The 23,867-nt window shown below is 34.8% G+C and overlaps 3 protein-coding genes and 1 pseudogene across 4 annotated transcripts; 3 read left to right on the top strand and 1 right to left on the bottom strand.

Moving 5' to 3' along the window:
- The first annotated feature begins 225 nt into the window (after positions 1-225).
- Positions 226-3,053, top strand: LOC18110266 (G-type lectin S-receptor-like serine/threonine-protein kinase At2g19130). 2 transcript variants are annotated; one of them, XM_052446406.1, is made up of 2 exons: positions 377-507; positions 1,146-3,053. In XM_052446406.1, exons 1-2 carry the CDS (start codon positions 403-405, stop codon positions 2,808-2,810), a joined length of 1,770 nt encoding a protein of 589 aa, XP_052302366.1. In that variant the 5' UTR covers positions 377-402; the 3' UTR covers positions 2,811-3,053. The 2 variants fall into 2 exon arrangements, with proteins under 2 accessions (XP_024439912.1, XP_052302366.1); XM_024584144.2 differs by having other exon boundaries at positions 226-3,053.
- A 6,194-nt stretch (positions 3,054-9,247) lies between these two features.
- Positions 9,248-10,136, top strand: LOC18104537 (trans-resveratrol di-O-methyltransferase-like; annotated as a pseudogene).
- Positions 10,137-10,560: 424 nt separating this feature from the next.
- On the top strand, positions 10,561-12,339 carry LOC18104536 (trans-resveratrol di-O-methyltransferase). The gene is made up of 2 exons (XM_006376319.3): positions 10,561-11,412; positions 11,875-12,339. The coding sequence occupies exons 1-2, from the start codon at positions 10,642-10,644 to the stop codon at positions 12,181-12,183; spliced, it is 1,080 nt and encodes a 359-aa protein (XP_006376381.1). The 5' UTR covers positions 10,561-10,641; the 3' UTR covers positions 12,184-12,339.
- A 7,019-nt stretch (positions 12,340-19,358) lies between these two features.
- On the bottom strand, positions 19,359-23,458 carry LOC18104535 (uncharacterized). Its single transcript, XM_006376318.3, has 2 exons — positions 22,583-23,458; positions 19,359-19,748 (listed from the first exon to the last, which is right to left on the bottom strand). Coding segments are annotated over exons 1-2 (717 nt in total). The 5' UTR covers positions 23,299-23,458; the 3' UTR covers positions 19,359-19,747.
- Positions 23,459-23,867: the final 409 nt, after the last annotated feature.

Genomic DNA, 23,867 nt, shown 5'->3' with positions numbered 1-23,867 from the left:
TTTGATAGATATTGAAATATAGGTTTAACTTTAATTTTAATATATAAAAATAATTTGGATTTAAATGAAAATTGATTGAGAATATCATACGGTAATAAAATAAATAAGTAAATGATGGGGAGATGGCATTAGGAAAATGACGCTGAATGTGTCCAGAAGAAAGCTCGGTTGACTTATGGTTCAAAACAACAGTCTTTGAAGTTTCTTTTTCAAATGCTTACGTAGCATATTGAGACCAAGTCTTGTTCTCTCTCTTTCAGACCCTATTAAACTAGCTGTACATTCTTGCACCTCCAGCATCTCAATCTTGCCTGCAAAATTCTTTGGCAGCGGCCATGGATGTCCGAAACAATCCATGGATCATGTTTTTTGTTATCTTTTTTTGTTTTCCTCTCAACTCCCATGTCTCCCTTGGAGCTGATACAATCTCTGCAAACAGTTCTCTCTCTGGAGACCAAACTATTGTCTCAGCACGAAAAGTCTTTGAACTTGGTTTCTTCCATCCAGGTAACTCCTCAAACTACTATATAGGCATGTGGTACTGTACAGATAAAGTATCTAAACAGACCATAGTTTGGGTAGCAAACAGAGACACACCCGTTTCTGATAGATTTTCTTCAGAGTTAAGGATTTCTGGCGGTAATTTAGTTCTCTTTAATGAGTCCAAGATCCCAATTTGGTCCACAAATTTGATCTCTAGTAGGTCAAGTTCTGTGGAAGCAGTTCTTGGTGATGATGGGAATCTTGTTTTGAGAGATGGGTCTAATTCATCAGTGTCACCACTATGGCAGTCTTTTGATTTTCCAGCTGATACATGGCTACCTGGTGCCAAGGTTGGATTGAACAAAATCACCAAAAGGAACACACTTCTCATTTCATGGAAAAGCAAAGATAATCCTTCACCGGGTCTTTTCTCTCTTGAGCTAGACCCAAATCAGAGTCGATATTTGATCTTTCGGAATAGGTCTAAATACTATTGGGATAGTGGATCATGGAATGGACAGATTTTCAGCTTAGTTCCTGAAATGAGATCCAACTATATTTACAACTTTAGTTATGTTAACAATACTAATGAGAGCTATTTCACCTATTCATTGTACGATGAAACACTCGTATCTCGGTTTGTGATGACGGATGGAGGACAGATTCAGCAAAAATCATGGTTGGAGAGTACCCAGCAATGGTTTTTGTTCTGGTCTCAACCAAAGACGCAATGTGAGGTTTATGCTTACTGCGGGGCTTTTGGAAGCTGTAATGAGAATTCACAGCCTTTCTGCAACTGCTTGACAGGTTTCAACCCGAAAAAAAGGCAGGACTGGAATTCGGAGGTTTTTTCTGGTGGATGTGAGAGGGCATCAAATCTGCAGTGTGGGAATTCTAGTGTTGTTAATGGGAAGAGTGACAGATTTTTCTCGAGAAACAATATGAAGTTGCCTGCAAATCCACAGCCAGTGGCAGCCAGGAGTGCACAGGAATGCGAATCCACTTGCTTGAGTAACTGCACTTGTACTGCCTATGCTTATGAAGGCAGTCTGTGCTCAGTTTGGTTCGGCGATCTTTTGGATATGCAACAACTTGCAGATGACTCAAATGGAAACACTATCTATATCAGGCTTGCAGCATCTGAGTTTTCAAGTTCGAAGAATGATAAGGGGATAGTTATTGGTGGTGTTGTGGGCTCAGTGGTGATAGTGTCTCTCTTAGGCCTTGCTCTGTTTGTATTTTTGACGAGGAGGAAAACAGTCAAAACGGGGAAAGCAGTAGAAGGTTCACTGATAGCTTTTGGGTACAGAGATCTACAGAATGCGACAAAGAATTTCTCAGAGAAATTGGGAGGAGGAGGTTTTGGTTCTGTTTTCAAAGGGGTGTTGCCTGACACGAGTGTCATTGCTGTGAAGAAGCTCGAAAGCATCATCCAAGGAGAGAAGCAATTCCGCTCAGAAGTGAGCACAATCGGGACAATCCAGCACGTCAATCTTGTTCGCCTTCGTGGGTTCTGCTCGGAGGGTAATAAGAAGCTGTTGGTCTATGACTACATGCCGAATGGTTCTCTTGATTTCCATCTTTTCTCTGAGGACTCAAAAAAGGCCTTCGACTGGAAAACTCGGTACAGTATTGCTTTGGGGACAGCTAGAGGATTAAATTATCTCCATGAGAAATGCAGGGATTGTATCATACACTGCGATATAAAGCCTGAGAACATCCTTTTAGATGCTCAGTTTTTCCCTAAAGTGGCAGATTTTGGCCTGGCGAAGATTGTCGGCCGGGATTTTAGCAGGGTGCTAACAACCATGAGAGGGACAAGAGGTTATCTTGCACCAGAGTGGATTTCAGGTGTGCCTATAACTGCCAAAGCAGACGTTTACAGTTATGGAATGATGCTTTTTGAAGTTGTATCAGGAAGGAGAAACTCTGAGCAATCTGAAGATGGAAAAGTGAAGTTCTTCCCAAGTTATGCTGCAAGCCAAATCAATCAAGAGCATGGTGAAATCCTTAGCCTATTGGACCACAGGTTGGAGGGCAATGCTGATCTTGAAGAGCTAACAAGAATCTGTAAAGTTGCTTGCTGGTGCATCCAAGATGATGAAGCCCAAAGGCCATCAATGGGTCAGGTAGTTCAGATCCTCGAAGGGGTTGTGAACGTGAACCCACCTCCGGTTCCAAGATCTCTCCAAGTGTTTGTTGACAATCAGGAGAGCATAATTTTCTTCACAGACTCATCCTCTAGCCAAAGTTCACAGGCACAGAGCCACACCTCCACTGCTTCTCAGATCAAGAGCACCACATCAAACACAAGTTCCAAGTCTTAAAAAAGAGAACCAAGAAGGCATTTCGAGAAATCGGGTTTGATTAACTGTAATGCTGCAGTCATATATGAGAATGCAAGAGTCTTGGGTGATTGTACTAGTTAAAATTATCCTCTTTAAATGGTTTTTATATTATTTGAAAGCTAATTTCAGAATATTTCTGAGAAAGGAAAAAATGCTATGGCTTCTACTGTTGTGAAAGCCTGCTCCTTAATATATTTTATGTTTCATGCTTCATGACATCAACTTCAGCTTGTAACTGGTTTTTGAGATATGTCGACACAGCTAAATATATACACAATCTTTGACAAGGGCAAGCAGCGGCTGTTTGCAAGTCTAATCAGACCATTTCATCATCCTCAGTCCACATCTTACAAGCCTTTAGCCAAACCAATGCAATCCCGCCGGCTCATGTACCTTCAACAAAACCCTTGGTCTAGGTTCCTATACAAATGGTACTCTTTCAACTGAAACTCTCACTTCATCTTCTAGTAATGGCAAGCTACAAGCTCTCGAAAACGTTATCTTGGGATCTGGTATTGATACTAGGAACACAAATGGGAATTCTCATATTGCAATCAAAGAAAATAACACCTATAATATCTATTCAAGGTTTGGTAAAGATGTAAGGCCACCAAAAAATCCACAAACTACTAAACTACTACTGGTTTAAACCTCCTAATTAAGCTTATTATGTGAATTTGCTTGGCATTTGTTTTAATGGGGTTAAGCTCAATATTTCGAAAACCGATTTCGATATGAAAAGTGATGAAGCCTTGTTGTAGAAATGCGTCAAAAAACCCTTGCACCCTTTTTTTTTACTGAAGAAACACGTCAAAAATGTTAGAATCCATGAGATTAATTTATGATAATCTGCTTGAAGATAGAAACTTGTGACTTAGTCTTTAAAGTCACTGTTTTATAACAGATTCTGCTGCAAGTGTTACTGATTTTGTGTTATTAATAGTAGTCCAATAATCTCTCATAGTTGTAGAGATTTTTCAGCATTTATTTCAGTATTTTCAATTTGGTTGTAAACCTTTAAGTAGGTATTCTCAATTTATGAAATCATTATCTTTCTGCCTTAACTCTTCTCTTTCAGAATTCTCTATTCTTTGCTGCTATTGTTATATATTTATTTGCAGCTTCAACAGTGCTATCAGAGCTTACTTCCTACGAGCTGTGAGGCAATTTTTTTTTTTTTTTTTTTTTTGAGATTGAGTGCTAAACATAGTAAGGTTGAGTGCTAAACACAGTGAGAGTGAGTGCAAGTACTATTTAAGTTGAGTGATTTATTTTAGAAAGATTGTTGCGCAAACATGTCTACTTCCAGCCTAAGTTCATCTGCCATTCCAATGTTTTATGGGAGCACTATCATATTTGGCTTGTCAAATATCTTTTATTTAAAGCTTGATGTAGTTGAAGGTTGTGTCTTCGGTGCCAATTTGATGAGAGTATTGTTTAGCACAAAAGATATGGTCATTTCAACTTAAAATCATTGAAATTCATGCATGATGCTGGTATGGTGGAAGATATGTCTGAAATTCAAGTTACTGTCCAAACTTGTGAAAACTGTGAACTTAGGAAGCAATATTAATAGTCATTTTCTCAAAACATATCCAAAAGAGCTACTCGCAAGCAAGAGTTAGCCCATTCAGACATCTGCGAACATCTCGCACGTGCACGTATGGTGTTGATGGCGATTTCATCGTTTGATTTGTTAGGAGTCGTTATCTAGTTGTTTAATTCAGGGTCACTAAGAAAACCCGGATATACTGGTCTTGTCAGAGATTCAAGAGTAAGAGACTGGTTGTGGCTATGAAAGATATTAGCGCCCCTAAAACACCCTATCTAAGGTAAGCTGCTCTGTGATTTGATGTGGTTTAAAGGTTTTGAAAGTTGTCTTGTCACTGACCTATAAAAAAAGAATGAAAAGTTCTTCTTAGTAAGGAGATTCTTATCTTATCAGGTAAATAAAATCTAACTATTCTAACGTTAATATGAAAACAAAATGAAAGTACCTATTTATTTATTATTAGAAACATGTCTTACGTATAAGTTTGTGATTCTGGATATTAAAAGAAAACAAAATATATTTTGGTATTTTTAAAAAAATTAACCAAATTCTCAAGGCTTTAATAAATTAGTTATTAAATCCCAATATATATATATATATATATTGAATTTTCATGTGAGAATATTAAATCATATTCTTTATATTTTTAAGACACTTGGCCGTATGCAAATCAAAACATTTAATTGTCTTTTTAATTATTTTTTTATCTTTTTAATTTTATCATTTAAAAATATATATAAAAAAAAGTACAAACACACGCACATATCACTTTTCACTATGATTACTCACACCTATAATTACATATTTACAAGGTACAAATATTCAAAATAAATCAAAGAACACATCTAACAATTTAAATTTACAAAATAGACCCCCAAAAAAGTACAGGAACTTGGCGTCAATGTGGCAGAAGGAAGAGCAACCTTGCTTGGCCAGAGGTCAAGAAGGCTGAGGGCGTTCCTGGTGTTGCAGAGAAGATATTTCATGGTGGCCGGAGGTGTTGGCGTCACTAGAGGTGGGAGAAAAAAAGGGAGAAAGTGAGGTTGGCAAAGGGGAAGAAAATTCTGGAAAAAAAGATGATTTTTGTCAACTTTGCACATTGATTTCTTTCTCTTCTGGGAATGGAATCAACTTCTATGTAAAGGGGGTGGAAGAGGGACATGTGTTCTTTACTTTTATTAAATATTGGACCTTCATTCGACATGAAATGATCCCAACCATTGGTTCAATGTTGCTAATATGGCCTGAAAAAGTTGACTGTTAAAGTCTGCTCGGGTTGGCTATAGGGCCTGTTTCAAGGGAGTAGAAGGAAGATAAACCTTGCTTCGCCGGACGTGAAGAAGGTTGGGGCAGTTCCTGGTGTTGCAGAGAAGATCTTTGAGTGGTTATTGGTGGGAACGGTGGCTGAGGCGTGGCAGTGGAGCTAGCCAAAGTGGTGGCCGAGAGGAGGAAAAGATAGAGAAATGGCAGAAAAATTGGTCAGGGATGGTTTTTTCTCAACTTTGGCTTATGTTTTCTTCCTCCTCATGCCATAAAATCCACCCCTATTTATAGCCTTTCTAAGTTGTCATTTCAGAAAAAATTAAAGAAGAAAATGAACAGTAACCAAAACGTCATTGTTTTGGTAACGTTCATTTTGGTCCATTGATTTCTTATTTGTCTCATATACACCCCTAATTGGCTTCAAACTTTCACTTTTATGCAATTGAATCCCTGGCAAAATGTCAATTTTAACCCTAGATTAGCATGTTTTTTTCAATATGGTCTTTGATCTCAGATTTATGCAATTTAACCCCTAATTGACCATTAAACTTTTAATTTTTTCAATTTAATTGAGGTAGAAGAAAATTGTATAAAAAAATGAAATCTGCTACGCTTTTAAAAATAGGTTGTTGGAGCTTATCAAGATAGGCTACATAACTTTCGAGGATATGCCTAATGTTAGTTCATACCCATTACCTAAACATGTTGCAGGTAATAGGAGTGGGTATGGTAAAAGTCGGGGATAAAAAGGTGTTGAGGGTATCTATGAAAAGATTGTATGACATGTTGGTACAATTATTTTACTAATCAACTAGTGTTATTTATCTAATACTTCATATCACACATTAATAGTAAAATATTCTAATCAACAATTTGAACCATTATTATCTTTAAAATCTGTTTTACATTATTTATGACTTCTGAAGCCGTCGTTTTTAACTCTGAATCACAATTTAATATTATCTTTTCATAGATAAATTATCAAAAAAAATTGAGTTGAATTGATTAAAAGTATGTTTGAAAAAAAAAATTGTATTAACCTTTTATTTTGGTTTCTTTAAGAGAATTGATTAAAGTAAAATTTTGATTTTGATTTTATATAATTTTTTTATTTAAATCAAATAATTATTTCTAACCAAATGTATTTATAAATCTTCTTTCAATTAAGAGTTAAAAGATGAAATTTAAATACCTTCAAGAGAATAATAATGAAAACCAAAATATTATTACTCAGGGACAAAGTTTACCAACCTGATATTATATAGCCACGACCCTAATAATTTAGTAAAAAATATCAATCATGAGGAGTGTAGTTCAACTGATCAAATCCTGGGTTTGCTCTCTAAATGTCACCAGTTCGAGTTTCACAAACCTTAGGGCTATTGGAGATTTACATGGTCGTTAACTTTAGAGCTCTTGGGATTAGTTGAGGTACGCGCAAGATGAAAGTCACCCGTTCGAGTCTCACAAACCTCAGGGTCACTAGAGGCTACATGGTCATTAACTTCAGGGCTCGTAGGATTAGTTGAAGTACGCACAAGCTAACCCGAACATCCACATTAATAAAAAAAAAACAATTAATAAAAAATACCATCAAACTCCCCCTCGGTGTGAGTATGTTGTTACAGTATTTTAACTTGTTTTTCTCATATATATTTTAAAAATCTTATGGCTCTTATCATTTAAGCATTTAATTTTCCTTCTCAAAAAACGTAAAATAGATGTCGACAACGAGGTGGTCTTTTTTTTTTATCGACTGTCGTTTAAAAAAATAACAAGTTACTATCTTAAAAGAATAAAATAGCGTAGAAATATATACTGCAAATCTTCATAGCTTATCGATTCAGGAAGTTAGATCGATAGATTTGAATCAAATTAAACCACGTTCCAAACGTGCATAACCGGCTTAGCATGAATGAAGGAATTGATGAAAACTACAAATGAAATCTTTTAAAATACTTCAAAAATATTTTATTAATATTTTATATATATATTTAACGAGTAAGATCTTGAACAATTTTTATTTTATATTTAAAATTTTTTGTTAAGTATAGACAATTTTAATTTCATAAAGCTGACAAATATTTCTTATTTAATTTTGAAGCTTTCGTTAAATAAAAATCTTGAATCATTGTACAAGTAAACCTTAATTTAAGTCTGCTTTTGAAATACATTCTATTTATGTCACTTTACACTTTAATATGATTATGAGAGGGAGAAACCTCACATTTAATCCCTAACATATTATATAGTTATCAATTCACTCTCAAACTTTAGGATTCAAGTGATAAATTACACAATATATTAGCGTTAAATTGAGAATTAATTTTCCTTGGTTTTAACTCCTTTTCCACCAAGTTAATTGCCAAGTTTCGCCGACCGTCCATCACTCCATCCTTTTTTCATTGTTGTGCTTGTTTTATAGTTTGATGAAATCTAAGAGCAAAACTAGATATAGACTTACCTTTTCATGTCAAAATCATAATGGATTGGTTACGGCATACTGTATTTTTTTCAAAGACGAACGCTTCTTTTCTCTATTGAGAAACAAGAGGTTACAAAGATGAGAGAATGTTGTGGATATGATAAAACATAAAAAAAGAAAAAAAAAAGAAAAGGGGATTTGCTCTAACAAAGTTATAGATATTGAAGATCTTCACAGTTCAATAATGACTATACCCTTTTGCATGTTCTTGTTGAGTTAAAATGTATTATAAGATTATGGATATCGTTTTCAAAGGATATTATGCATATCTTCTTCTTGTTTTACATTAAATTCATGTGCGTTGAGAGCATGTATGCTACTTTTACCAAAAAAAAAAACAGCACCTGAGGAAATCTTTTAAGCCATAATTAAGTTGCTTTAACCGGTGAATTTATGACCACAAAAAATTGTTATAAAAATCAAGCAATTGGGATCCTTTAAGTACTTTTGATTGAAAGATTTCACATTTTTTTATGGATATTTTATTGGTTTTGATGAAAGAAAGTATCTTTTGAAGAAAAAAAAGATACTCTCCAAAAAAAGATATCATCCCATCACCTGAATGAAATTTAAATGCTATATGTCCCGGGACAGGAAAATCGATGCTACTTTCACCGTCTTCTGGCCTGGATTTCTACGCAGAGAGAATCAGGAAATTGACCTAGAGAAGGATACCGTAGGCAGTAACGTCATCTGGGTAGCAAGAGATGATGGGATTTATTTGAAGAGACGAGAAGCTTGTTTTTTCAGTTGTATATTCTCCAAACCTCCCGTGAAGGACTTTTTGTACAAAAAATGGGATAAATAAATGATAACCATACGGCTCATAATTATGGAGTTAATTTTCAAATTAAATAAGTACTACCTTTTAATCTTATTCCCTTCATAAACTCTTCCCCACGTCAGAAATTAATTTCATGCATTCTAACTTCCTTCATGTTGCACTGTGAAAACAGATTCCTGTAATGGAATTTTTCCTTTTAACTTTTTTTATTGGATAAAGTTGAGAAATTAAGCCTTCTCCGAGGGTAGAGTATAAGTTTCACTACTATAAATATGTAGAGAGATCTCTTGTGGTATCACAACATGCACTAGCATATATAATACTTAAAATCAATGGAGTTGATTAACGAGGAAATTAAGTGCTAGTGAGATGCTTCAAGCTCAATCTCATGTGTGGAATCATATATTCAACTTCATAAACTCCATGACTTTGAAATGTGCCGTTCAACTAGGCAAACCAGATGTGATCCAAAAACATGGCAAGCCCATGACCCTCTCGGAGCTTGTTTCTGCCCTACCGATCCACCCATCAAAAGCTCAATATGTCCACCGCCTTATGCGTGTTCTCGTGCACTCCGGTTTCTTTTTCCAGCAAAATCTTAATGGCATTCACAACCAAGAAGCCTATTCCCTTACCCAATCCACTCGTCTCCTCCTCAAGGACAATCCCTGGAGTGTGAGACCTCTTTTACTTCTGCTGCTCGACCCAGTTCTGACAAAACCATGGGATTGCTTGAGCACTTGGTTCCAAAATGATGATCGCAATGCATTTAGTGTTGCCCATGAAAAGACAGTTTGGGAGTACGCTGGCCAAGATACAAGACTCAACAATCTCTTTAATGAAGCCATATCTAGCTAGTGATAGCATATTGGCTAGTAAGTTGGTTGTAAGCAAATGTAAACGCATCTTTGATGGGGTGAATTCTTTGGTGTCGGGGGAGGCATGGGATGGAACTATGGCCAAGGGCATTGCTGAAGCATTTCCCCACATGGACTGCACTGTGTTTGATCTCCCCCATGTGGTTTCTGACTTGCAAAGCAGCATGGGGACAGGGTTGGCCATGATAATTCATAACGAATTTAATTATGAGAAGTGATAGCATGGGGACAGGGTTAGGTATTAGGTGATAGACCACTAGAATTATATTATTATTATTTATCATAAAAATCATTGAAACAAATTATTTAAAAATAAGATTTGAATCCAACATTTTTGTTGTGTTTCAGGTCGAATCCTTACTACTTGTGGTAATGGTTGTTGGGTTTTCACTTTTATTTGCTTTCAATTATTGGTTGTCTTATCATACATTTGCCAATGTCTTGATAAAATCATGTTCTTTTAAGTATATGCAAGCTTAATAATCTTGGAATTCGGTGTGGAGTGCAAGAGAATCGAACTGAATCAATACAAAACTAATTACTTATAAAATTAATTATGTGAAACTTAAAAAAAAAATACATTAAAATATTCCATTTTGTACTTGAATAAACCCAGGAAACAAAGCGCATTTGAAGAAACAAAAAACTGAAAATACCAAGCACACAACATGTTGCACTGTGAAAACAGAGATTCCTGTGATGGAATTTTTCATTTTAATTTTTTTTATTGGATAAAGTTGAGAAATTAAGCCTTCTCCGAGGGTAGAGTACGTTTCACTACTATAAATAGGAAGAGAGATCTCTTGAGGTATCACAACATGCACTAGCATATATACTACTTCAAATCAATGGAGTTGATTAACGAGGAAAGTGCTGGTGAGATGCTTCAAGCTCAATCTCATGTATGGAATCATATATTCAACTTCATAAACTCCATGACTTTGAAATGTGCCGTTCAACTAGGCATACCAGATGTGATCCAAAAACATGGCAAGCCCATGACCCTCTCGGAGCTTGTTTCTGCCCTACCGATCCACCCATCAAAAGCTCAATATGTCCACCGCCTTATGCGTATTCTCGTGCACTCCGGTTTCTTTTCCCAGCAAAATCTTAATGGCATTCACAACCAAGAAGCCTATTCCCTTACCCAATCCACTCGTCTCCTCCTCAAGGACAATCCCTGGAGTGTGAGACCTCTTTTACTTCTGTTGCTCGACCCAGTTCTGACAAAACCATGGGATTGCTTGAGCACTTGGTTCCAAAATGATGATCGCAATGCATTTAGTGTTGCCCATGAAAAGACATTTTGGGAGTACGCTGGCCAAGATGCAAGACTCAACAATCTCTTTAATGAAGCCATGGCTAGTGATAGCATACTGGCTAGTAAATTGGTTGTAAGCAAATGTAAAGGCATCTTTGATGGGGTGAATTCCTTGGTGGATGTAGGGGGAGGCTTAGGAACTATGACCAAGGGCATTGCTGAAGCATTTCCCCACATGGACTGCACTGTGTTTGATCTCCCCCATGTGGTTTCTGACTTGCAAGGCGGCAAAAACTTGAAGTATGTAGGAGGGGATATGTTCGAGGCAGTTCCTCCAGCAGATGCACTTTTACTCAAGGTAAATTAATTGCAACGGTATTCTTATACAAACACTATATATTAGTTTTTCTTCTATTATGAGTGATTCATAGGTCTCTGCGTCATTTATCAACCCTTTCATCCCTACATGTATTAGAAATGTTAAATATAATTTGTAACCTTCAATGTCTTTTATTAGCTTTTATGGTCTTTTATTAAGAGAAAGAGTTTCTATTTCTTCATTAATTAAGCTTTGTAGTGTTTTTACTCTTCCTTGTACTATAAAATATAGGTAGAACAATAAGGAAATATAACAAGATTTGCTTCTGGTATTGAAGTGCAGCTCTACCATTTATCCTTCCAATTCCTCATTCTTCTTTGTTTCCGCTTTTATTTCCAACCAGAAAATCGGAGTTAGGCAGGGGACTACATGTAGTAGAAAAAACATTATCCCCCGTCTTCATTTATTCATTTTATATATCTTATGGCAAATGAAAAACAGTGGATACTTCATGACTGGAGTGATGAAGACTGCGTGAAAATACTTAAGCGATGCAAACAAGCAATTGCGAGCAAGGGGCAGCAGAAAGTTGGGAAGGTGATAATTATAGATATGGTGAGAGAGAACCAGAATCGAGACGAGGGGTCAATTGAAACGCAGTTGCTTTTCGATCTAGAAATGATGGTGGCTGTTAGTGGCATGGAAAGAAATGAAAAGGAGTGGGCTAAGCTCTTCTTTGATGCTGGTTTCCTCAATTATAAGATACACCCTGTGCTAGGCACAAGGGCTCTCATTGAGCTTTATCCTTGATAAGATCTTAGTAGTGTTTTGTTTTGTTTTGTTTTTGTTATGTTTAAGTGTGAAAATTCATGATATTATGGTTTTCAAAACCATGTTCTGTGCATAAGTTCAGCTATGAATTGCTGCGAGTGACATCAAATAAAATTGTGTGACGTTTTCTCTCTACCGTAAATAAATTTGTTTAATTTGCTGGGATTTATAACGATCATGTCTTACCAACTGCTCGTATCAAAATCTGTTTTTCCAAAAGTAAAAAATTAAAATCTTCAATAAAATCTGTCAGAAAGACGATGACATAAACCGAAGGAAAAAGGATGGCAAGATGATAATTCAGACTTCAGAGCGACTTTCTTTATTTATTTATAAATTCTTCAATAATAATTCGGCTCACAAGAATTATTATTGTTATTGTTATTATTATTATTATTATTTCATTATTTATTATTCTATATATTCTGTGAATCGACTAAAATCTTGTCAGATTATTTATTATTTTAGCACTTCTGCACTTTAAAAAAGACCTCAATTATTTGTTCGCGTCATGTTTTTGATGATGTTAGTGTACAAAATGAATTTTATTCTCATTTTTCCTTTCACTTTGGTTTTAAAACATGGAATTAGTTTCACACTTCTATAAGGGCTTAACACTTAAAGATGATGGAATTAATGTGCAATGAAACTTTTAAAGTTAAAGACCTTCATAATATAATGGAGTGCCTAGATTTTATAGCTAAAAATACTCAAAATTAGGATATTACAGGCATTTATGAGGCACTGAGTAAAACTCAGCCCTATACATAAAGTGGCAACATGTACGACCTTAGAAAAAATTATGGCCTTCAAGCCAAATTTGAATCTTTAACTAGAAAAAATGAGGTACTAGAATTGAAAAAAACATTACCAGTTAAAATCTATTCAAGAATTATGTGTCAAATCTATGAAATTAATTAACACTCAACCAATGATTGTCTAAGAATGTCTCTATTAACAAGTTAATGTTTTAAACACTTTTTAAAGGCTAAATCCTAATCCATAAACGCAAACTTAAATCCTAGTTAGAGAAATCATTCAAATTTCATTTGGAAGAGCAATAAAAATAATGCACAAACTTCATAGCCACCCTTTCAAGCACACCATAATTTTAAAAAATTTCAAGGATATGCACCTCCTTGTGTTCCCTCTTTTAGAAACAAATCTTGAGGAAACACTGCATGCATTCATTGAAAAGCCAGAGTCAATCAATACTAAAAATTCTCAAACTATGATAAATTTAAAAGATACTCTTACAAAATTCACATCAGCTTTTATTTTTCAAGAGAAAGGTTAGTTTTCTTCTCAACTATAACAAAATTCCAAAGTACAATACAACCTAAGTACAGGTAGCTCAAGAAAACTATGATAGTTTTCTTGAATTTATGGAGAGTTTGATTGCAAGAAAAATTGATTTTGGAGTTAATTTGGGCTTTAATTGAAAGAAATTAAAGTTCTGGGGTCAAAATATAATTTTTGAGAGTTAATTTGGTCAAATCAGGGGCTTAATTGCATAAATATTGAAGTTTGATGGCCAATTAAGGACTTAATTGAAGAAATATGAAACCAAGGACCAAAATGAAAAACGCGCGTAAATAGAGGGGTTGTAATTAAACCGAATTAGGGGCCAAATTGAAGATATTAGAAGTTTATTGATCAATTGAGGGTCAAATTGAATAAATTCAAGACCAATGACCAAAGTGAAAAAGGCGGCCAACTTCAGGGCCGCTATTTGATTTTTGGCAGGGATGCAATTGCATTGATTTTTAAATCAAAATTGCAATTTAGGACTTGATTGAACAAATCACAAATTGAGGATCAATATGAACTCTAACACATTTTTGCCGTCTTTTCCCTTTTAAATGAAACGGCGCATTTTGTCCAAAACCGCTCCTTTTCATGCACTGTTCACGGAAATAAAAGGAAAAGACCCAAACGATGCCATTTTGAACGGCACGGTGGGTTTTCTTCTTCCCCTGTACACGCGAAGCAAGGGAAGAAGAAGATTTTTCTTTCTCTGTTTTCCACCACCATTTCTCTCTCAAAAAGACGTCGACCAACCCCACTTGCCCAAAAAAAAACTTTCCACGTGTTGGAGGGGCGGTGGAGGGGCGACGGCACAGTGGCCGCCCCAGCCATGTCCCTCCCCTGTTTTTTCCTATAAAAACATGGGGGGCAGAACAGATGAAAAAATAGAGAAGGGAAACAAGTGAGAAGGAGAGGAGAATAGAAGAGAGAGAGCAGAAGAGGGAAGGCACTGAAAACCGAAAGAAAAAAGAGAACGAAAAACAGAGGAGAGAGAGAGAAGAAAAAAACCAGCGCCGCTGCCGCCACCGCCAACCACCAGCGCCGCTGCCTGTCACCTCCAGCAGCTTCGCCGACGACAGCAGTCACAGCAGGTCAGCCCTTCTCCCCTTCTTTTTTGCTCCGGCTTCGTCCCTGCCCAGCCTCCACTGTTCACGTAGCATGTGAACAGTTGAGGGCAATGTTCACATGGGGTTGGGCTGGGCTCAGCCCAGCCCATGCATTTGGGCCGGGTTCGGCCCAACCCACAGAACTAGGCCGGATCCGGCCCAGTTCAAAAAACAATTAAAAATTTTATTTTCAAAATTTTGTGTCTTTTTCATCTTTTGCTATACGTCTTTTTGCTTAATTTTGGTCTGTATTTTATTTTGAGAAAATACGAATCCAGTATTAAAATACCCGGTTTTCGTCAAAACTTCCAAAATGCAAAAAAAAAATTTTTTAAAAAAAAGAAAAATGTCTTTGTGCATACGGTCAAGTGTCTCAAAGCTAAAAAATCATATTGTGTTTTTCATACACCAAAAAATAATGTTTTTGCATATATTTTGGCTTTAATAATCAATTTATTAAAGTCAAGAGAACATTGGCCAAAATTTCAAAAACAACAAAAATTTTATTTTGTTTGTCTTTTAGTATCCGGGGAACGACATTACACGTAATACGTATTCTGGATATTAAATTCTATTTTTTTCGGACGTAGAACGGTTAGGTTTTACTCCATTAAGATAAGAACCTCCTTATTGATGAGAGCTTTTCTTGACCCTTTAGACGGACCAACAATTAGAAAACGCAATAAGACCATAGTTTTTATCAGACAACATAACAATGCAGCTTACCTTAGGTAGGGCGTATTTGGGGTGCTAATACCTTCCATTTACGCAACCAGTCTCCGTACCCGATCTTTGAGACCAGTTAGGGTTTCTAGTGACCAGAATACTAGGTGACAATTCCCATTTAAATTTTTCACTGATAAGAGACAAAAATTCCTTTTTTTCTTCACATTTACGAGATAGACCATTAACATTTTCCCCTGAAAGTAATGGATGATTACCGCGACACCGCACACATGTGACAAAGTTAAACGAGCATTGATATATATATCCTACAAAAACATATGACACTTGAAAAAACAATGAGGATTCAACGGGTTTTGACCTTAGTGATACACTGGATTCCTTTGGTCAGAGAGAACTGGTGACCTGTATCTCGTTCAACTTTTTGCCTTCTCTTTTCTTTCATGTGGATTTGTATTTATAAATCATTATTTTTAAAATTTAAATTTGAAAAGGATTAATTGAATATGTTAGTAATTTGTTTCAACTAAATATCAAAAGAAAAATAAACATCCATTATATTTCTTCATTTTTTTATACATTATCTAATTGCATTCTTAATCAAAATAAATTTCCTATCTTTTAATTTATAGTCTTTAACATAATAATTTTAAATCATGGTTGACCATTATAAGATATCTAGATTACAAGAACTTTGTACTTAGACTCTATAGTTTATGCATCCATAAAACTCCAAGCAACTCCTATTTTCCAGAGTACAATTGAAATTATTGGGATGACAGTTAACCATAATAGTCGTTATAACCCATTATTTATCCTCAATTTTTAATATATTTTTAAAATATCAAAAAAAATTATGTGGTCATTTTGTTATTTGTTACACTTATATTTTATATAAGTTTTTATAATAAAATAAAAATAAAGAAAAAAATAAAAGTAAAAGTAAAAATAATATATTAGTGGGTGAAATAATAGGCAAAAAAGAAAAGGTGGATCCAACATGAATCACAACTTGATTCATCCTTCAAATATCTTGTATGTGTTCTTCTTTTTATAGGATTGAAAAAGGCGCGTGAAGAGCACACACCTCCATTCTCAGTCACTCGTGCGTGTATTGCTTTTGTCATTTTTGTTCTAGCAACCTTTAAAGTGTGGTTATAGTTGCTTTTCAAAATGTTTTTCATATCAAAATGTATTAAAATAATATTTTTTTATTTTTTAAAAATTATTTTTTAAATCAGCATATCAAAACGATCCAAAATATATATAAAAAAATTAATTTTTAACAAAAAAAAATTAAATTTTTTAAAAACACGGGTTACTAGCATGAAAAAAAACTTAAAACAAATATGTGCTTTATAGTACGTTGGGCCCTCTTAAATTTTCTTTATGTTTCATTGTAATACTTATGTGGAAAAAAATAGTAATTATTGATATGTTAATATGTAAATTGAAAGAAAAAAAAAAGAGAGAGAGTTAAAATATCCAATGCTTTTCCTTTTATAGTTTTCAAAGCTTTATCCAAACTTGCCTTTAGTCGATTCCAATAATCCCAAAAATCAATTTTAAAACCCTAAACAAGTTTTTGTGTATTTTTTTTTAATAAATTTTAATGTATTATTAATTTTTTTTAATTGTGATATTGGACTTGTGTGAAATTTTTTATTTATTTATTAACGTGGATATCTGGGTCAGTTTGTGCGCACCTCGACTAATCCCACGAGCTTTAAAGTTAAAGACCATATAAGTCTTCAGTAGTTATTATATTACAATCACATGGCTCAAATATTTGTGTAAACTTTATGTGTATTGGCCATGTATATAAGATGTGAATTTATCTTGGATGCATATTAATTGTTATGGTCCATAAAGTTAACTCGGGAAAAATGAAGCAGTATTTGGTCGTTGTTTAAGGATATTGATTCGTGGAAGATAAGATTGCTTGGTGTGTGATTTGACCTTTATTGTATTCAAAATTATCCTAAAAGTTTATATACTGTTTTTAGTTTTGATGTCTAACAATTGTTTTATTATTTGTGAAGCTAACCTGGGATAAATGAACCATCTAAGTCATTGCTGAAGGATGTTGGAAAGTGAATAACAATAATTATTAATATGCTACTTATTATTTTAAAATAAAACAAGAAAATTTATTAGATCCATGCAAATCTATTTTCATGTGTTGGTGATATCCTTTCTTGACACATTAAATTTGAAAATTTATTAGATCCATATGAATCTATTTTCATGACTAATTTAATAAGAATTTGGGATGTATCGATGTGATCTCACAAATTCTTGAGTAGCGGTCCTCAAGTCCATTTCAAATATAATATAAGAAATAAGTCAAAGTCTAATTTATTATTTACCATCCTTTTGAGTCCCAACACACATATTTCAAAAGTGAGGACCAGATCATGTTATCGTGCCTAGATCTTAAATCATTGTTTTAAGTCTTAGTAGTTCTTTATTTTTTATAATAAAAGCACATATATCAATTTAGACAAATTCTTAACATGTAAGTATAATAGATATATTTTTATCATAACAAACAAACATGAAGCAACTTATCTTTATGTAGAATATTTTTGGGTACTTTTCATTTTTAATTTAGTATAACTAGTACTTTAATCAGGAATCTCTAAAAAAACAGTTAATGTTCTTAGTTATCATAAAACCAAGTGATAGTTTCTTTTTTTATTTTTACTATTTTTACTTATTAGTTCTCTAAGATGTCCCTTGCAATAGAATAATAATTCCACTGCAAATATTATGGCTAATCTTTGTTTGCTTGTTTCTCAATGATAATGTGTTTCAACTTTCATGTGCTTATATATACACATGCTCATATTTTTTATATGCTTATTTATTTAACTTGATTAATGTGTTTTTAGTATTTTGATTCGGTGTTTATATTTTCTATTTATATGATTATTGTATGTTAGTATTGCATTCATCATTATTTTTATTGGTCTGCATTGAATATATATGTATTTATGCTCATGCACACACAACATAACATTTGTCGCGCGTACACATTACTCTAGGTTAATAAGGGAAAGTAGTGGTGCTCTTCAATCCGGGTAACATTCGTGAAAACACTGAAATCTTGTAGATAGTCTACTTGATCATGATTAGTAATTGATATGGCATTGCTCCGGTCTATATTTGTTTTGCAGCTTGTAGTACATCAGGTTCATATTACAATCGTTAGTGAACACCAACTTGTTTTTGGTGACATGTACTAAAAATTTATGCGTTCCTAAAGGAAACAAATTTTAGAGGCTACACGGGCAACCTGTAGCTCTAGCTCATGTATGGAGTCAAATGTTCAGCTTCATGAACTCCATGGCTCTGAAATGTACTAAAAGCAGTGTCCCGTTCAGCAAAAATTATACGTTCCTGAAGGAAACAAATTGGTTCTCTTTGTGCTGGATTATTGTGCTTTTGGAGCATTTCTAACATGTTCTTCCATGCTGGTAATGGAAAATCTTGAAACTAATCAATTAAAGGCTAAAACTTATCATATATACTTCCATAGTCCTCCACAGACTCTACCACACAACAAGGGTAGCTCCCCCTTTCAATATCTATCATCTCATACAGGATCGTACTAACTAATTTGCCTGAGGAACTAACTAGCGGCTCCTTTGCCAACTAGTCCCTTCTTGTCAAAGATCTTTGGATGGCTAGTAATGAGCTATATAAATGTTGAAGATGTATAGAGATTGGATTTTTTTATCTTTTTTCTGCCTACATAATAGGATTTTTATTATGGGACATCAAAACCCTATATATGTATATGGCATAAAGCCTTTAATTAAGGGAGCCTAAAGGGTTATTCCCAGCCACAGCCCACCAAGTCTCATCACTTCACATCACCTTGCATGTCCATGTATGAATCTTCTCTCAATAAATAGTCTTTAACAGAGCAATTATATATTAAGTTCGACCAATATAATATATCCAGATCACAAGAATTCTGTGCTCTAGACTCTAGTTCATGCATATCAGTAAACCTCCAAGCAACTCCTATTTCCTATAGTGCAAATGAGATTATTGGGATAACGATTAACCATAATAGTTGTGAAGTGTACAAAAGGATGGAACAAAGATTTTTGAAGTACATCCAAGAGGAAAAGCTACGGAGGAGGCAGCATACAAACAAAATGCATGTCAGAATGGTAAAACTGATCAGACAGAAAAAATCACATAAGCACATCCTACAATCCATAGGTATCTAGGAGCTTCTATCATCCGAGTTAAGAAACTAAAAGGTGCCACCAGGCTGCATGAGTTAAAATGCCACTGATCCTCTGGAAAAGACAGCGAGATTTTTTAGGGAATAATAGATGGAAACTGGGGCTCAATGATGTATCTGGTATGTAGTAGTATCGAGAAAGTTCTGTTCTTGTCCATGTCGATGACTTCAATGTCGTAAGAACTCTGCAAAACCACATTCATTCAAAGTGAGTTGTACTTTCAGCTCAAAACACCAGATTAGAACAGAATTCAATACATGACCAGAAATGAAATTAAGCTTTGCAATGGTACGCAACTCCATGAATACTGGCTTTCAAAGTGGCTAAAACTTATTCCCTAAAACCTGGTCTATTTCAGTGAATATCTACTGCATTTGTGTGGCTTTAACCAAAGGTGTTTCGGTGTTTCAGTCTTCCAAGTATAGCATGTCAGATCATTGCAATTATTTGTGGAGGTAGAAGGTTCATAGACATCAGTTGAAAACGAGGCAACATGACTTAGTCATCAATTAGAAACAACTGCAGTAACAAGATGCAATTGTGTTTTTTGAACAAAGAATAGGGAAAGAGAAAAAGGCAGAAGACTTTTACAGCTACAAATCACAGGTAAAACCTTGCATGGAGAAATAGTAACAAGAAATTATGAAATTCCTGGTTAGTATACTTGATTGGGTAAGATGAGAGAGTCATGTGAAACCTAAATTTTAGCTTCCATTGGATCAAAATTCAATCTAAACTTGGACAAACAATGAAACACATCTATATCTACTTGTGTCTTGTAATAAATATGATCTTGAGAGCTCAATTTCAAGCTGTATACATGTAATTCAGCTCTGAACCTCGTCCCAACCATTTTTTCAGGAGCCACAAACTTTAAATGCAAAGGAAACTAAAATTTGTAAGACCTTCAATAAATTTGCTTACATCAAGCTACAAATCTAACCATTATCTCCATTTCAACACTAAAACCTGGCTATTTACTTGACAGCTAAACTGCATAATTAAGATAATTAACATGGCACATACTAAAATCAACTGGATCATGAAGTGAAATAACCCACTACAAAAAATGAGAAAATACATCACATAATAAATAAATAAATAAATAAAAAACACCTTAACAGCATAATAAACGACACAAAAACAAATTAATGTTGCTCAAATTGAGGCAACTAGTTTCTCTACTAAATATCAGACCCATTGTTCATCATGAGTCCTTAACAGGATGATGGCAAAACTTGTTGTGCAGAAAACAGAAAGTACACACTAATCCCTAGAGCAATCAACATACAAATGACACAAGGTCAGCAAGTTGATAGCAATCAACAGCCTTACAAACAAGTAACAGTATTGATAGAAATAGCGAAAATGAGGCTCCAATCAAGAAGTCATAGGTAAAGGCAATTTCCAAAAACAGACTGATAGCTACAGGGACATCGGAGGCAGATTGAAAGTTTAGTTTGATGAAAATCGCTGTCATTCTTAAGACCACAGATGCTCTCCAAAATGGTCTTTTTGTATTGTTTTGACTAATGTAGAAAAAACCAATGTAAAGAATTTAATTAAGGGTTACCACTTCAGAAAATAAAAAAGATCTTAAAGTTCAGAAAACAAACCCGCATAAAAAAAAAACCCACTTTAAAATGAACTTGGATGGACACTTTACCCATGTCATACCAATGTATACCTATTTTAGTCAAAATGGGAAGTGTATAATTTCGATTAAAAACAAGTATAAATTGGTATGGCATGGGTAAAGTTTCCATACAAGTAATGCTTAAAGGGGTTTTTTCATAGGTTTGTTTACTGTAATTCATCTTCCATAGTTTGCTATGTCCAACCCTACATTGAATTCTTTATTTTGTATTTACTCAACAAAATCATGACTTCATCATCAAGATGGCATGTCAACATGGTAAACTTTTTGGAGAGCAGGGTTTCTTGCTTCGAAAGGAAATATTTACATCGAACTGAGCCTTCAATTCGTCCTTGACACAACAATTGCAATCTACATATTCTTGAAGACCACATTTTCCTTTGCCTAAGGCTTCTCTATAGGGATTTCAGCACTCTTCTCTTTCAATACTAGTACAGGTTTTAGTCTACCAGTCGACCTCGTGTCATCTACATGTTAAATGCTAAGGGGATTTCTATGTACTTGATCTCTACAAAATTAAAATCACAACATCCTTGTTAAGGGGAACCCAATATCCAAAGGAGAATGTGCTCTCGTCAATTTGTGATGTTATTTTGGTTTCATCATGTATTATGTTCTCAAGGAGTTCTTTATCTCCCATAAAATAAGATGCAAAATCACTGCAATTATTAATGTTATGATAGCATAATTGAGTCATTAATTAGCAACAATTGTGCTTATAATATGCAGGTTTTCAAATTGAAATTATATGACAAAACCTTATATAGCAAGAGCAAAAGAAATGCAGAAGAAGTCTATGCCTACATATCCTCTCCACATGTAAAACCCTTATACGGAAAAATAGTAGATGGAAATTATACAATTGAACTCAAAGGGGTTTGAATGTAAAGCTTCATTGAGTGAGATGAGCAAAACCTAATTTTTAGCTTCGACGGTCCAGAAGGAATCTAAACAACTTGAGATTTTGAATACAAACACTGAGCTTTCATACTTACAACCAAAACCATAACTACTTGCAATAATTATATTCCTATGAACCCCTACCCCCAATTTTTGAAACATCAATAATTTCAACTGCAAAACAAATTTAGATCTTCAATAAAAATTTGTTCTATCAAACTAAATATCTACAACTAACTCCATTTCAAGATCAAACCTTTAAATGCTATTTACCATGCAGCTAAACTACAGAATTGTGATCACGCTAGTTAAACTTATCCACAAGTAAAATATCCCAAAAAAAAATTGTATCACTAAAAATATAAATCAGAAACCACATAACATAAGCAAACATGACTAGAAATAAAGCAATCAAAGACAAAGAAAGGAAAAAACAAGATCAAGATTAGCAAGAACCATACCATCCACTTGAACCGGGCCGGTTCCCACTGGATATTGGTCGATTTACGAAACCCAGATTTGATTCATCAAATCTCCTCATCATCTCATACCCACCTGACTTAGGCCTCCCTTCCTCACCAAACCGATCCGGAGAACCAAAAAACTGCTGCTGCTGCCTTTGACCCACCTCCTTACCCCTAAAAACCTCCGGTCCGGGCTTTTCCTCTCTCCCAACAAAACCCGGTCTAAGATGTGGTGGCACAAACTTATCCGATTTAGGCGACCCCACACTAGACCCAACCTCCTTCTGCTTCTCCTGTCCATGAACCGGAGAAGAAGCAATCGAGCCAGCCCCGGTTCGACCTAAAGGACGTAGAGAAATCCGGTCCGATTCCGGTTCAGCCTCTGTTTGAACCGGGATTTGAACTTGAGCTTGATGGGCAGGTGGGGTTTTCGGTGAGGGAGTCAGTGGTGGTGTTTGGATAGAGGGTATAGGTTTAGGTGTGGTTCGGGTCAGAACCAGCATCCGGCCATGTGTACGGGTTGATGAGGATGGAAGATGGCTTTTGTACAGATTGTTTGGGCTATTAGGCGACGATATAGTAGAGTAAAAGGAAGTGGAAGATTGGTGCTTTGATGGGTTGTTGTTTGTGTTATTAGAAGAGGTGGAATTGCTTATGTTTTTGTCATAAACATGGTTAAAGTTAACAGAGGCATATTTATTGGCTCTTGCCATCCACCACCAGCAACAACCACTACGTAGTTTTGTTTGCTTGTTTGCAGAGAGCAAAGGATGGGTCTTTGGCTGTTATTTTAGTACTACAGAGGAAAAGGTGAGAGGGAAAACACAAGGATTGGATCTTGAAGATGAAAGGAAAAGGAATGGAGAGAAGAGTACAGGTGTTCTATTTTGTGCTGTTGGACTTTTGTGCACGTGACAGTGCTGTTGTGGTTTTTTTTTAATATTTTTTGTTTTGAAATATATTAAAATAATATTTTTTTACTTTTTAAATTTAATTTTAATATAATCCTATTAAAATTATCTTAAATAAAAAAAATTAAATTTAATAAAAAGTCAGTTGAACCGTTACTCCATAGATACCTACGAAGTGGTTTTCTGTTGCTTACGTGGGGAAAAGTTAGTGGATTTATTAAAGAGGATGAAGTGGCGAATTCAAACACTTGTTTTTCTTGTACTAGGTGGTTTGCTGGACAAAAAGGTTTCTCGGCTTCCGTACGGTTCTCATTATGTGCGTCCGTTTGTTTTTGAATTTCAACTATTTTTTTAAAGTATTTTTTAGATAT

Source organism: Populus trichocarpa, chromosome 13 (genome assembly GCF_000002775.5).
Source record: "Populus trichocarpa isolate Nisqually-1 chromosome 13, P.trichocarpa_v4.1, whole genome shotgun sequence".
NCBI classification, from domain to species: domain Eukaryota; kingdom Viridiplantae; phylum Streptophyta; class Magnoliopsida; order Malpighiales; family Salicaceae; genus Populus; species Populus trichocarpa.
Note: the sequence above shows the minus strand (reverse complement) of the source record. Positions and strands in the feature narration are given on the sequence as shown.